The sequence below is a fragment of the Gossypium arboreum genome, chromosome 7 (genome assembly GCF_025698485.1).
Source record: "Gossypium arboreum isolate Shixiya-1 chromosome 7, ASM2569848v2, whole genome shotgun sequence".
Taxonomy (NCBI): Eukaryota; Viridiplantae; Streptophyta; class Magnoliopsida; order Malvales; family Malvaceae; genus Gossypium; species Gossypium arboreum.
Window position 1 is genome coordinate 59,050,781 of NC_069076.1, and position 13,360 is coordinate 59,064,140.

General features: G+C 38.2%; 2 protein-coding genes across 3 annotated transcripts; one reads left to right on the forward strand and one right to left on the reverse strand.

Annotated features, from left to right (window-relative positions):
• The first annotated feature begins 1,024 nt into the window (after positions 1–1,024).
• LOC108482296 (sm-like protein LSM5) lies at positions 1,025–2,807 on the forward strand. Its single transcript, XM_017785452.2, has 4 exons — positions 1,025–1,174; positions 1,262–1,385; positions 2,184–2,256; positions 2,500–2,807. The coding sequence occupies exons 1-4, from the start codon at positions 1,141–1,143 to the stop codon at positions 2,530–2,532; spliced, it is 264 nt and encodes an 87-aa protein (XP_017640941.1). The 5' UTR covers positions 1,025–1,140; the 3' UTR covers positions 2,533–2,807.
• Positions 2,808–2,841: 34 nt separating this feature from the next.
• On the reverse strand, positions 2,842–5,931 carry LOC108482196 (3-ketoacyl CoA thiolase 1, peroxisomal-like). 2 transcript variants are annotated; one of them, XM_017785346.2, is made up of 14 exons: positions 5,551–5,917; positions 5,384–5,460; positions 5,226–5,310; positions 5,015–5,141; positions 4,717–4,815; positions 4,555–4,625; positions 4,373–4,480; positions 4,213–4,290; positions 4,004–4,136; positions 3,814–3,910; positions 3,578–3,701; positions 3,379–3,487; positions 3,179–3,262; positions 2,842–3,079 (listed from the first exon to the last, which is right to left on the reverse strand). In XM_017785346.2, the coding sequence occupies exons 1-14, from the start codon at positions 5,641–5,643 to the stop codon at positions 2,973–2,975; spliced, it is 1,392 nt and encodes a 463-aa protein (XP_017640835.1). In that variant the 5' UTR covers positions 5,644–5,917; the 3' UTR covers positions 2,842–2,972. The 2 variants fall into 2 exon arrangements, 1 of the variants encoding a protein (XP_017640835.1); XR_008285761.1 differs by lacking the exon at positions 3,379–3,487 and having other exon boundaries at positions 5,551–5,931.
• Between the last annotated feature and the right edge of the window lie 7,429 nt (positions 5,932–13,360).

Below are 13,360 nucleotides of genomic sequence, written 5' to 3' on the forward strand. Positions count from 1 at the left end.
CTCGTATTCCGCCCCGGCGTAGGTTACGGGTGTGGGGTGTTACAGCTATGAGCTACGAGCTACCTCTATCCCAAAAAATATTTCAAAGCACCAAGATCCTTTATATAGAAGCAAGAACTGAGATACTCCTTAAAAGTTTTCAACGCAGCAAAATCATTCCCAGAAATACTTAAATTGCAGTTTAGTTTAGGAATGTAAAGAACGAAATGAATCTTGTCTGTCAATTTAACCATTTTTTTTTAGGTAGTCACCACTATTTGGCAATCAGGGAGTCCTACGGAACATGCTACAACATCTCTTACATTCATCAAACACATAAGATCACTCGTAACATGATTTGAACACTCCATATCAATTATCCAATTATTCTTAGACTTACCATTCAACAGAGTGGATGTTGATTGTTTATTATCGAACACTACCAGAAGAGATTGCCATTGCTCAATGGTAAAACTAGTAAGTCCCGCCTCCCTTGGTAGTGGCGGAGGAGGAGAAGACTCACCGCTAGCCTTTTAGAATAATGAAAGAAAAAAATTGTGTAAAAAACCTTACTCATATGCCATGACAAAAATAGGGTATCTCTTAAATTTTATTGATAGATCTCAAGAGTATATATATATATATATACAATAGTAGTTACATAGGAATCAAATTGCTAAAATATAATGTCCTATAATAATATCACATAATATTGATTAAGAATCAAATTATTAAAAGATAATATAATGTTATGATTTTAATTAAGTTACTTAAAGCAACCTTGGCCAAAAAGCAAGTAGCTGTTGATTTAGGAGGTCTCAAAAGAGTTGAGTAAAGCTTTTGACAGGAAGAGTTGACGTTTGATTCAATGTTTTCCGGAGACAATTTTAAAAATTTCCGATCATCAAACTATTTTTCGTAAAAATAGACATAAAAAGTAACAATTATTTTTCGACGGTGCAATGTTGTTATTAGCGGTTGATAAAGGGCCGTGCTTGGCTGGCCCGGAGGTGCTGGGTCGGGCAAATTTTGAAGTTCATTGGGTCGACAGGGCCTGTTTGACAGACGGATAGTATTAGTAACTCGTTTCATTACGATTACAGAAAACTTGAATCAAACAATTGGGAGCTTTACTTTTGAGTAAACAACACTCTCAAAGCAATGGCAAACAATCCCTCACAGCTTCTTCCATCAGGTGACAGTTTTTCTTTCACTTTCCCTTAAATTTCTCGAGAAAGTTGGATTAAATTCTGATTTGGGTTTGCTTGATTTGTGTTTACAGAGTTGATAGACAGGTGCATAGGGTCTAAAATTTGGGTGATAATGAAAGGTGACAAGGAGCTCGTGGGTACTCTCAGAGGCTTCGATGTCTACGTTAACATGGTCCTTGAAGATGTCACCGAATAGTAAATCTCTTCCCTTTCTCTCTTTTAATGTTTACATATAGATTAGACCTCATATCTAGGCTTTGATTTCCCTTGTGTGTGTTAGGGTTTTATGTAAAATCGTGTTAGGAAAGTGACGGGAAAGAGATCAAGTTGGAGTTTTGGTTTCTGGATATTAGCCATGTTGCATGTATTTAAACAAATTTCAAATTTATGGTACCCCTCTTTGTCCCATGACTTTTGTTTGCCCTGAATATTCCGATGAATTTAAGATTTGCTTTTCATCTTTTGGTTCAATGTTTGAATTCTTTCTCAGTAGCAAGATGGTAACCGGAGAAAGTGAGATGGCTTAAAAGTTTGTTCTGATAGGGTGTGATTTAGAACTAGTTTTCTTCACAAAATTGGTGCCTTCTGTTAGAGTTTGGTTTTTTCAGCAAACCTTTTTGATCTCTGATAAATTTGTATCATTGGCATCCTCGGAACATATCAAGAACCAGCAATCTATGTAGCCAATGTTTTTGGGCTCGATGTCTGCTTACTTAGCTAACTACATTGCTTCCAATTTGATATTCATTGCTTGATTGTACTTTTTTCCACATTTATTTTACTATGTGATGTTTTTTTTTTTTTCAATTCGAGAGTGATAACGTGTTTGATTTTCTTACTCATGTGCTTGAAAATAATGAGAAGATGTGCCCTTTTGATTGACTTGTATTGGCCTGGCAACAGATTTTCCCCATGCTTGTATACGTAAGTAATTGGAGAATGTTTATTACTGGTGTTGGTCTTAATTGCTTTTTCGTTTCTGTTGCATCACAGCGAGATCACTACTGAGGGAAGACGGATCACGAAGCTTGATCAAATTTTGCTTAATGGAAATAACATTGCCATTGTAAGTTTAAATGATTTGTGACCTAGTTAATACACTTCTTAAGATCATACTGTACTTAGGATTGGCATATTTATTGAGGATTGCATTATATGGTTAAGCACATGAAGCGTAGAACTGTAGATCGCCAACTAGGGGCAAATGTATCAGTTTGAACAATAGAAACCAAATGCCGCCCAACATGAAGAATTGCAATGAATTCCACTATCTAAATTTCTCATAATAATTCTTTTTTGTACATTGTAGCTGGTCCCAGGAGGCTCACCTGATCCAGAATGAGGCTGCCACCTCTTTTGGTTTTTATGTTCTTCCCTTTCAATGTTATCAAATTCTCAGTTTCAGAGAGAACTCTGGCATAGAAGGAAACGTCGTATCATTTAGACCTTAATCACTGTAAGATTCCCCAGGTTTCATTATAGGACAGAATTGGTCACAATTACTGTAATGGTTAATGATTTGATTATGCGAATTATAGTTATGATTCGACGTCTGTATCTTTAATTCAATTTTAACTATATGATCAAGTTGACTAGCTTCTGCTTTCTTAGGAATAATTTATGGCTAATAAGTAATAAGCAAACATGAACATTTAGTATAGAAGAATAAAGCCATTCCAAGGATCTTGAAATCGACATGATTATCTAACTTTTGCTTGGGAATATGCCAAAGTTTTATTGAATACATAAAGCAAACATTTAAGATACCAACAAACATCTCTATCAAGCATCCTTGGAGAGAAGTTCGTTTTTATGGACAGCTCGAGCATTGCAGAATTCATCAACGCAGTCCCCCCTTTCGAAAACAGAAGCGGCCCCCATTCCACTGCCTGCAATGACAAGAGATTCGGATAAAAAAAGGAAATGAACCAGGCTTAACATTTCAGTTAAATCCTCGGTTAGAGGGAGGAAGAGAAGGATACTGATACCTATGCACATTGAGATCACTCCAAAGCGACAGTCCTTCCCACGACGTTTCATCTCATTCAATAGAGTTCCCACACAGCGAGCTCCTGATACATAGAATAGTGTATAGCAAAAATTAATACATGTGTAACTGTGTATTGGCTTGTGTGCCACTTCCATGCAGCAACCAGGTTGGATAACCAGGGCAATTGTTTTTAAGTACCAGTAGCACCCAAAGGATGCCCAAGGGCTATTGCACCTCCATTAACATTGACCTTTTCACGATCAAGCCCCAATTTCTTGCAAGAGTATACAAACTGGGATGCAAATGCCTGAGGCGAGATACATATTGCATAATTAGAAAAAGAGGGCTTAAATTTGATTCACCCTCAAAATAAAAATCAACTAAAGAAACCCATCACCTCATTTATTTCAAACAAGTCTATATCATCAAGCTCAAGACCAGCAGACTTTATAGCAGCCGGTATAGCAACAGCAGGGCCAATGCCCATCACAGCAGGATCCACACCAACAGCAGCAAAACTCCTATAAAAAAAAGAGCAAAAACAAGCAGTGTGATCAGCTTACAAATATGAATTTATATATCCACTCCTACCTAAAATTCTCCTACGGTAATCGGTCCATAAGTTCTCATTACCTGAAAACACCGAGGATTGGAAGTCCTTTTTGCATAGCCAAACTTCTCTTCATAAGGAGGACTGCCCCTGCACCATCACTTACTTGGCTTGCATTTCCTTAGAAAAAAAATGTTGCAAGCTGTAACACAAGTTTCATACAACTGCATATTGTTGTTCTCAGAATTTCACAAGTTTTGTGATAATATATACCGGCAGTGGTAGTTCCATCCTTTTTAAATGCAGGCTTCAACTTTGCTAAATCTGCCATGTTTGTGTTTGGGCGGATTCCATCATCTACCATAATTGTGGCTGCCTTCTCTTCCCCAGTTTTGGGATCCACAATCTTTGCAGATTAAAACAAGTTAACCAAGCATCATAAAACAATCCTAAACCAGAATAATTTACTACACAAAACTTACCTTGGTAAGTACAGGGACAATTTCATCTTTGAATTTACCAGAGGCTGTTGCAGCGGCAGCACGTCGATGAGATTCAACCTACGTTAACAAATCGCAGGCATTACAGACTGATAACAATTAAGCTTATATCAGTATATAAAAGTACATGCACAGAACTCACAGCAGCCTGGTCTTGCTCTTGCCGTGTCACACCATAGTGTTCTGCAACATTTTCAGAAGTAATGCCCATAGGAAGAAGGCAATCCCGGGCTTGAGCAAAGCTCTCTACCTGTGAAAATAAGTTGCATGTTACCATGTAAAAGATATCCTAGATTGTGAGTACAAACTATTTGTTCATAATACCTTTGCGTTAACTTTGGGAACCCCAGGAACAACTTTGTCAGTTGTCATGCTCTCCAATCCAGCACCAATGCCTTCATTCAAAGGCAACTAGGTGAATGCCATTCATATTCAAATAAATCTGTCTCAGCATTCATATACATAGATAAGGCATAGTATCTTTACCAATATCATAAAATCCTGCTTTTATGGAAGCAGCAACATCAGCGACTGCTTGTAGGCCAGATGAACATTGCCTGTTGACAGTTCTAATAGGTACCGTATCTGGTTGACGAATGTTATTATTTTAGCAATATGTATATGAAAAGGGACTGTAAAATGTAAATTAAACCAACAATTTAGAAGTCAATGCATGCCTTTCATTTGACATCTCTATTATCAACATAGAAAAGTAAACACCTTGGTGACTCCATATCTAGCATGCCAGTAGCAATTAACAAATGAAATCAAAGAAGAGGAATACCAGGGAAACCAGCATAGAATGCAGCCATCCTACACTCAATTCCTCTTTGTGAGCCGGGCGCCAAAACCGTACCCACAACTATATCAGAAACTTCACTTGGGTCCAACTTTGTTCTATCTATCAAAGCCTGCATGCCATGGAGAATTAAGTTAAAGATAGGAGGGAACAAGGCAACGACAGCTCAATGCAAAAACCAAAAGCAACATCTAACCTTCAAAACAGGGGCAAGTAAATCATCTGCAAGTGTATCCTTGAAGCCTCCACGTTTGGCCTTACAAATTGCAGTGCGGCATGCCCTGTGTAAGTAACAAATATTTATAAAATAAAGATTTAGAGTAGGGAAGAAAAGGATACTGTAAAACAACTTACGCCACAATCACAACATCGTCACCGAAGGCAGCCGTCCGGTGATAAGCAGCGCTATCCCCAGCCGCACAATTTGAAGGCTGATGAAATGAAATCAAACCCACACTCTAAAATGAAAGGAGAAACAAAAACAAGAAGAAAAAAAATCTAATGCAAAGGATTAAGCTTACAAAGAGAGCAGCAGCAGATTCATGAGACGAAGAAGAAGAAGAGGGTCGTAAATGATGAAGCAAAACTCTCTGCCTGTTGAGTGCTTTCTCCATATCTACTGATCTATTAACCTCCCACTCAGTCCTTTCTGATCTCCCAATTGTTTCCTCTCTTCTCTAAATGGGTTTTATACTTAAATTTTTCAGGGACTTGGGGAAGTTTGGTCAAGCTTTTAAGAGGTCAGCTTTCGAGCTTGGCAAGTATTTGATAGTGGGAAAAGATACATACATCCCCAACAACCAATGAGTAGAACCTTAGTGGAATGAACTGTATCTTATTTAAAAAGCAAAATTTTTTCTTGCATGTTTTCTCATTACTTGTAGGTTTCCAAGAAAATTACTCCCACGTTTTTCAGTTGTAATATCTATGTCTATATTATTAAACGTTTTTCAGGTTTTCTTTTCGCAAATTTAACGTTTTTCAGTTGTAGTATAATATTTATATTTTACATATACTATAAATTAAATTAGAATTACTTTAGAAGAAGAAGGAAAATCTGGTAAACCAAAAATATCTCTTTTGAACTATTTTTAAAAAATTATATCTGCCAGTTTTATCTTTTGCCCATGTGTTTTTACTATTTTACTATTTTACACACAAAATTTTTTTTCCCTGAAAATTGATACTAGTATGGTTTTTTTGGCCGAATTTTCCGACCATCTTTAAACTTATTTTGATATTATTTCCCATAAATTTAAAAAGACTAATGTCAATTGAGTTCCACTTTCCTTATTCGGATGTACAAATTTGGAAGCATTGTGTTAACATGCAAGGGCAACATTCATTTCCCGTTATACCGATCAAGGCAAAATCACTTCTAAGACAGTGGTTCACCACGACGCAATATTTCTTTATTTCTTTCCCTTATTATTTGTACTTATTAGTGCTAACGTGTTTTTTTTTTTATAGTAGTAATTTTCCAACAATAACTAGTATAGATATAGGAAACATATTCGATTATATTAGTCTAAAATTAAAATGGTTTTATGTCTTTTTATAAAAAAAATTGTTTTACAATCTATTTATTATATTTCATGTTAGATTTATCTATACTATTAATAAAATACTTAACTGAGTTGGTGTCACAAGTTAATCGAATACTAACTTGGTTAGGAAATGACTAATATATCATTTTATTAAATGACTACTATATTATTTTGATGACCTTTTGCCTTTTCATACCTTTATATAGTTTTTAAATAAAAGAATTAAAATTAACATTGTCGAAATCTTTTTGAAAATTGACTTTTTATTTTAGAAAACAAAAATGGAGTCGCCACCAATCTTTTTTATTAGGTGTGATCGGATCACCTCGTAATTTGATCATTTTAATAAAATGTTAGATTTACTAAAATGATGATTTTCGGTCTACAAAATCCAATAAATGAATTTGGGGGTCGGTTGTGACATCCCAAAATTGACCCTACTCGGGATGTGGTTTCAGGACCACAAAACCGAGACACAAAATTAATTAATTATTATTTTCTATGTTTATTGTGCATGAATATACATATGTGAAAATTTAGTGCCTTAATTTCGTCATTTGTAGGTGAAATTTATTAGAAAGGACTTATGTGAGGAAATTGAGAAATGTGCTAGGCTAATGTTAAAGTGGCCTATTGATACATATTAGAAAATGCTTGGATTTGCATGTCAAATTGCCAAATTTCCTTATGGTGGCGGCCGAGATAGATTGAGGATGGGCAATGTATTTGTTTGCCTTAGATTTTATAATGAGAAATTGGGTAATGGGAGACAAGCTAAAATAAAGAAAGGAATTAAAAGAAAAGGGAATAAAATAAGAAAAGAAAAGGGGAATGTTCATCCTTACCTTTGCCATTGCCGTGAGTGAGGGAGAGAAAGGGAGGAAAAGAGAGTTCTCTCTTTGTTGAACTTGGCGGCTAGAAGGAAGGAAGGAGGGAGAACTTGGTCACTTGAAGCCTTAAGGAGGTTAGTACATTGTGTTAACTTGTAAGATGTTTACTTGTTGTGAGTGAACGATCATGGTTCTTGTTTAGCCATGCAAAATGTTGAATAATGTTGGGGAATGGAACATTAGGCTATGGAAAAGGGGGAAACTCTTTGATTGTTTAAGATAGTTTAGATAGTATGTGATTTTTTTGGGTATTGTGAGTTGAGATGTAAGTGTGTGTGTGTGTGTGCTTGGCCATAGGGGTTTGCTAGGAAATTTTATTGGTTGAATGATGGGTGGCGAATGAACTATGAGGGGTTATGAGAAGAATGTGGGAAGCTAAGGTGCGAACCATAGTCTCGGTGATAGGAATGATGCGGTTGGTGTTTTGATCTTTGTGGTGATGAGGCATGAAGTGTTCGCCATGGTACTAAAGTGTTATGCTTGTGTTAAAACTTAGAAATTATTTTGTTATGGCTAGTATAGATATGGATGACCGAACATGAGAGCATGATTGGATGAAGAGCTTGGTTAATTGTAGTTGTATGTGAATTTACATGATGTTACAAATAGATGTGAAAATATATGCTAGATTAGGAAAATTTGATTAAATGTTCATGAGATGAAATTAGGTGTTTAAAAGATGTTATAGTTGACATTGTATATATATACATACATTCGCCATCTAATTGAGTATAAAGATGGTGTTAAATCTAATCGTGATGTTACCTTTAATTATGTGTATAATCGACTAAATGGGTAATTAGTGAGGACGGTTGCCGAATATACAAGCATACATATGCATGTGTAGTTAAATTATGAATGTTTAGCAAGATGGTTAAACTAGTTGATTTATTGATCAAGCTCAAGGAGTTAAAGAAGGAGAATCAAGCAAGGGAAAGGCGAAGGTCATCGAGTAGCCGATTTGAAATTATTTTACCCAACACAAGGTAAGTCATTAAGCATATATTTGGTGTTGATGTAAATGACCATAATATATACGCAATTGTGTTTAAATGAGTTGATGTGTAAATGAAAATGTATGTGCATGGAATGATGCCATTGTTGAATGTATAAAGGCAGCAACATGCATAAGGTATTGGTCTCGCACTAAGTGTGCGGGTATAAATGGACACGGTGACAAGATTGGCACTAAGTGTGCGGGTTTAAAAATTGTACAGCACTAAGTGTGCGAACTGAAAATATATAGCACTAAGTGTGCGAGCTGAAAATATATAGCACTAAGTGTGCGAGCTGAAAATTATATAGCACTAAGTGTGCGAGCTGAAAATATATAGCACTAAGTGTGCGGATTCACTATATGCTCTTGCGTTACAATTGGCACCGAGTGTGCGACATTATCGAGTTAATCCCGGACAGCGGATCGGGTAAGTACCTTGAGCTCATGGCGAATAGGCACTATGGTCATGCTCGGGGTTGAGCTTGGTAAGCTTTAAATCTATGTGATGATTACAATTGTATGATTGTGGTGAAAATGAGTTGGTGTATAAAAATGACTCAAATATCTTATTGAATAGAATATGAAATGTGAATGTATGACTTGGTACGAGATTGAACCGAAAGGTCTAAGGAACTATGGTATAGTTCGATATGGATGGAACAATTAGCCTTGTTTCATTGTTTCACTTTGTGATGAATTTAGCTAATGGATAATTGTGAAGTGCTTATGACTTCATCGAGTTATAAACTCACTCGGTGTTTTCTTGTCACCCATTTTAGGTCTCTTGGACTCGTATTGTTGCGTGCTCGGAACCGTCGTTGAAGTCATCACACCGGCTGGAAACCTTTTGGTATTGTCTTCGTAGTTGAACTAGGAGAACATTTGGCATGTATAGGCTATTATGTTTTGTTGAATTGTGGGTTGTAAACTTTCAGCCATGTGAAAATGGCCTATGTGGTCGTCGAGTGGGATGCTAGAACCTATAGCCACGAGTCTTAGAAATTTTAATTTTGATAAGGTGGTCATAATTTGTGTCATGTATGATGGATGATTAGTAAGGCCAAAGAAAGATTCACGAAATTGGCATAGTCTACTGCAGTAACTGTTGCGGACAGCAGCAGTGAGATGAGATTGAAAATCACTAAAAATAGTAGAAGTAGAATTAAATAGTGAATAAATTATGAAATTGAACCTTGATGAATCTATTTTTATATGGACGAAACGAAACAACCATATGAGCAGTATACTGAGAGATATTAAAGTTCTCGTGAGACAGGGCCAGAACGGTTTCTGGGTCCCCTGTCTCGACTTTGAAAATTTACCATAAATTATACAGAAGTAATTAGAAGTCGTTCCTTATATGTGCAGATTCCCCTTTGAGTTTAGTTTCATTAGAAACAAACGACATGAGCATTGAAGCTCTGTACGAGAAGATATTCAGGTCGTAATGCGCGAAGGTCAGTGTAGTCGACCCCTGTAACATGGGCGACTTTAACTAATAAACTGTACCAATTGGCCTGACCAAAAATTCTAGAAATAAATCCATGGATAGACATATGAGTCTAAATTCAGGTAAAATTTACGGAATCAGTTTCTGAGTTTTGAAACTCGAGATATGATTTTTAAGGCGACAGTGACGCAGTTAGCTAGCCTGCCTGGAACAACAATCAATATTACAAAGAGAGAAATAAGGGAAGTGAGCCCGGTAACACCACGTGTTCAAATCCGGTGACGATATCGGGTTTGGGGTGTTACATTTTATTGGCATCAGAGCTATGGTTTAGTCAGTTCTAGGACTACCATAGCGCGTGTGAGTCTAGCTATACATGCCAAATGGTTAGTGCTTAATAATGTGATGACTTCGACGGTTGAAATTTTTGTTTTGATTAGCAAATGGAACCCGGGGTAGAGAGACCACAGGCGGATGACGTTGAAAGTGTAGCGGCTGCTCTCGCGCAAGGGACACACCTGTTGAGCCTCGATCATCCGCGAATAATCAAAATGAAGGGCGAAACAAGCCTTCTTCACCATGATGAATGAGTGGGTCGCATAATATACCCGAACCAACCCGGCTGTCCAACCATTCCCAAATTTAAATACTCCACCCCAAAGCCCGCAATGCCTCCGATTCATCGATCCTGTGAGGTGAGTAAACCACCGTGGACTTGATTAGGAAGCGGGGCCTAGGAGTTCAAGGCCATAGTTCCGATGATGCCGAAGGGTCAAATTCGCTCGATAACACCATTCGGGTGTTTGATGAACTATCATGCACACCCGATGAATGTCTTAAGTGTGCTATATCCTTGTTGCGGGACTCAGCCTACTATTGGTGGAGGACTTTGATTTCCATAGTCCCAAAGGAACAAGTTACTTGGGATTTCTTTCAAACGGAATTTCGGAAGAAATATATTAGTCAATGGTTCATCGATCAGAAGCGTAAGGAATTCTTGGAGCTCAAGCAAGGCCGTATGACAGTATCTCGAATACGAACATGAGTTCGTAAGACTTAGTCGGTATGCTCGGGAGTGTGTGGCTGATGAGGTTGCTATGTGCAAAAGATTTGAAGAAGGATTGAATGAAGAGTTAAAGCTACTGGTGGGTATTTTGGAGATAAAAGAATTTGTAACACTAGTTGAACGAGCACGCAAGGCGGAAGAACTCGGAAGGAGAAGAAGAAGGCTGAATTTGAAGCTAGAGATTATCGTAAAAGATCGACGGGCAAAGCTCCGTTCTCGTGTAAAGAAGTTCGTGGAGGACACAAATAAGTCGAGGCGCATGCGGGAATTTCCATCGAGGCCGACCATTGACGGACTCCGAGCTACTTTGTAGCTAGTGTGGGCAATAATCGTCAAGAGAAACCCGAATGCCCCCAATGTGGAAGACGACACCTAGGTGAATGTTGGGGTAAGTCTGCATTAATAGGGCTCATTACGGATGTGGTTCAAGGACCACTTCATTAGAGATTGCACGAGCTAGATGAGAAGAATAAGATGCAAGGTGCAAGATCTAGTGGGACGACGGCTAGAGGTAGACCCCCGAGGATTTCAAGAGGTAGGGGTGGTAATCAGAGAGGAGCCTCTGATACGGCTGTTCGATCCGAGACCCGTGCTCCTGCTAGAGCATATGCCATCCGCGCACGAGAGGAGGCATCCTCCCCTGACGTTATCACTGGTACTTTTACTCTCTTTGATACCAGTGTGATTGCATTGATTGACCCTGGCTCTACTCATTCATATGTATGTGAAACATACTTTGCGTATGTGTTTGAAAGTAAAAAGATGGAAAGGAAACTCGAATCGGTACTAGTGGTTTGTGAGTATTCGGATGTTTTTCCGAGGAGTTAATGGGATTGCCACCGGTTCGAGAAGTGGAATTCGACATCGGTTGTACCGGTACTACGCCGATTTCAATAGCCCGCATCGTATGGCATTAACGGAATTAAAGGAATTGAAGGTTCAATTGCAAGAATTGACGGATAGAGGTTTCACTCGACCGAAGTTTTTCTCTATGGGGCGCACAAAGATTGTTTGTGAAGAAGAAGGATGGAACTATGAGATTGTGCATCGACTATCGCCGGTTGAATAAAGTGACGATAAAGAATAAATATCCGTTGCCACGAATTGACGATTTGTTTGATCAATTAAAGGAGCCTCGGTGTTTTCAAAGATAGATTTGAGGTCGGGTACTATCGGTTGAGGGTCCGAGAATCGGACATACCCAAAACCGCTTTTAGAACGAGGTACGGTCACTACGAATTCTTGGTGATGACGTTTGGGCTCACTAATGCCCTGCGGTATTTATGGATTTAATGAATCGATTTTGAACCATATTTGGATCGATTCGTAGTTGTGTTCATTGATGACGTTTGGTCTATTCAAAATGAGACCGAACATCTTTGAACACCGAGGTTAGTGTTGCAAATTTTACGAGATAAGCGGTTATATGCTAAGTTCAGCAAGTGTGAGTTCGGTTGAGGAGGTTAGCTTCTTGGGTCATGGGGTATCTCAGATCGGGTATTCGAGTACACCAACAAAATTTCAGCCATACTTAGCTGGAAGCCTCGAGGAATATTCTTGAGGTTCGAGCTTTTTGGGACTTGTCGGTTATTACCGACGATTTGTAAAAGGTTTCTCGACGATAGCCACACCAATGACGGTTACTCCAAAAGGATGTTAGGTTCGAATGGACGGAGAAATGTCGAAAAGCTTCGATCAACTGAAAACTTATTTGATGAAGCCCCAATTCTAGTGCAACCCGAATCGGCAAAGAGTTTGTCATCTATAGCGACGCCTCCTACTTGGGTTAGGTTGCGTATTGATGCAAGAAGGTCAAGTTGTGGCCTATGCGTCGAGACAATTAAAGCCACATAAGAAAAATTATCCGACCCATGATCTCGAATTGGTCGCCATCGTATTCGCTTTAAAGATATGGCGACATTACTTATTTGGTGAGAAGTGCCATGTGTATTCGGATCACAAAAGTCTCAAATATTTGATGACTCAAAGAGACTTAAATCTACGACAAAGGCGTTGGCTCGAGTTGTTAAAAGATTATGAGCTTGTCATTGATTATCACCCGGAAAGGCTAATGTGGTTGCGGACGCCTTAAGCGAAAATCCTGCTTGCTTTTACGAGCTATGAATGTACACTTGTCTATTCTACCCGACAATGTGTTAATAGCGAATTAAAGGCCAAACCATTATTGACTCATCAAATTCGTGAAGCTCGAAAGTTGACGATGAGTTGGTTGCAAAACGGGTGAGTGTGTTCGAACAAGGAATCGGAGTTTCAAATCGATGATAACGATTGTTTGAGGTTGAAGTCGTCTGTGTGTTCCAAAGAATTGAACTTATTTCGATTATTTCGAGCGAAGCCCATTGTAGCCGAATGGCAATCCA

Coding starts and splice junctions, on each gene's coding strand:
- LOC108482296 (XM_017785452.2), top strand. CDS start 1,141: ATGGCAAACAATCCCTCACAGCTTCTTCCATCAG. Junction 1,386..2,183: donor CTTGAAGATGTCACCGAATA/GTAAATCTCTTC, acceptor GTTGCATCACAG/CGAGATCACTACTGAGGGAA. Junction 2,257..2,499: donor ATGGAAATAACATTGCCATT/GTAAGTTTAAAT, acceptor TGTACATTGTAG/CTGGTCCCAGGAGGCTCACC.
- LOC108482196 (XM_017785346.2), bottom strand. CDS start 5,643: ATGGAGAAAGCACTCAACAGGCAGAGAGTTTTGCTTCATCATTTACGA. Junction 4,626..4,716: donor AGCAGGATTTTATGATATTG/GTAAAGATACTA, acceptor CTTTGAATGAAG/GCATTGGTGCTGGATTGGAG. Junction 4,291..4,372: donor AAGAGCAAGACCAGGCTGCT/GTGAGTTCTGTG, acceptor TTGTTAACGTAG/GTTGAATCTCATCGACGTGC.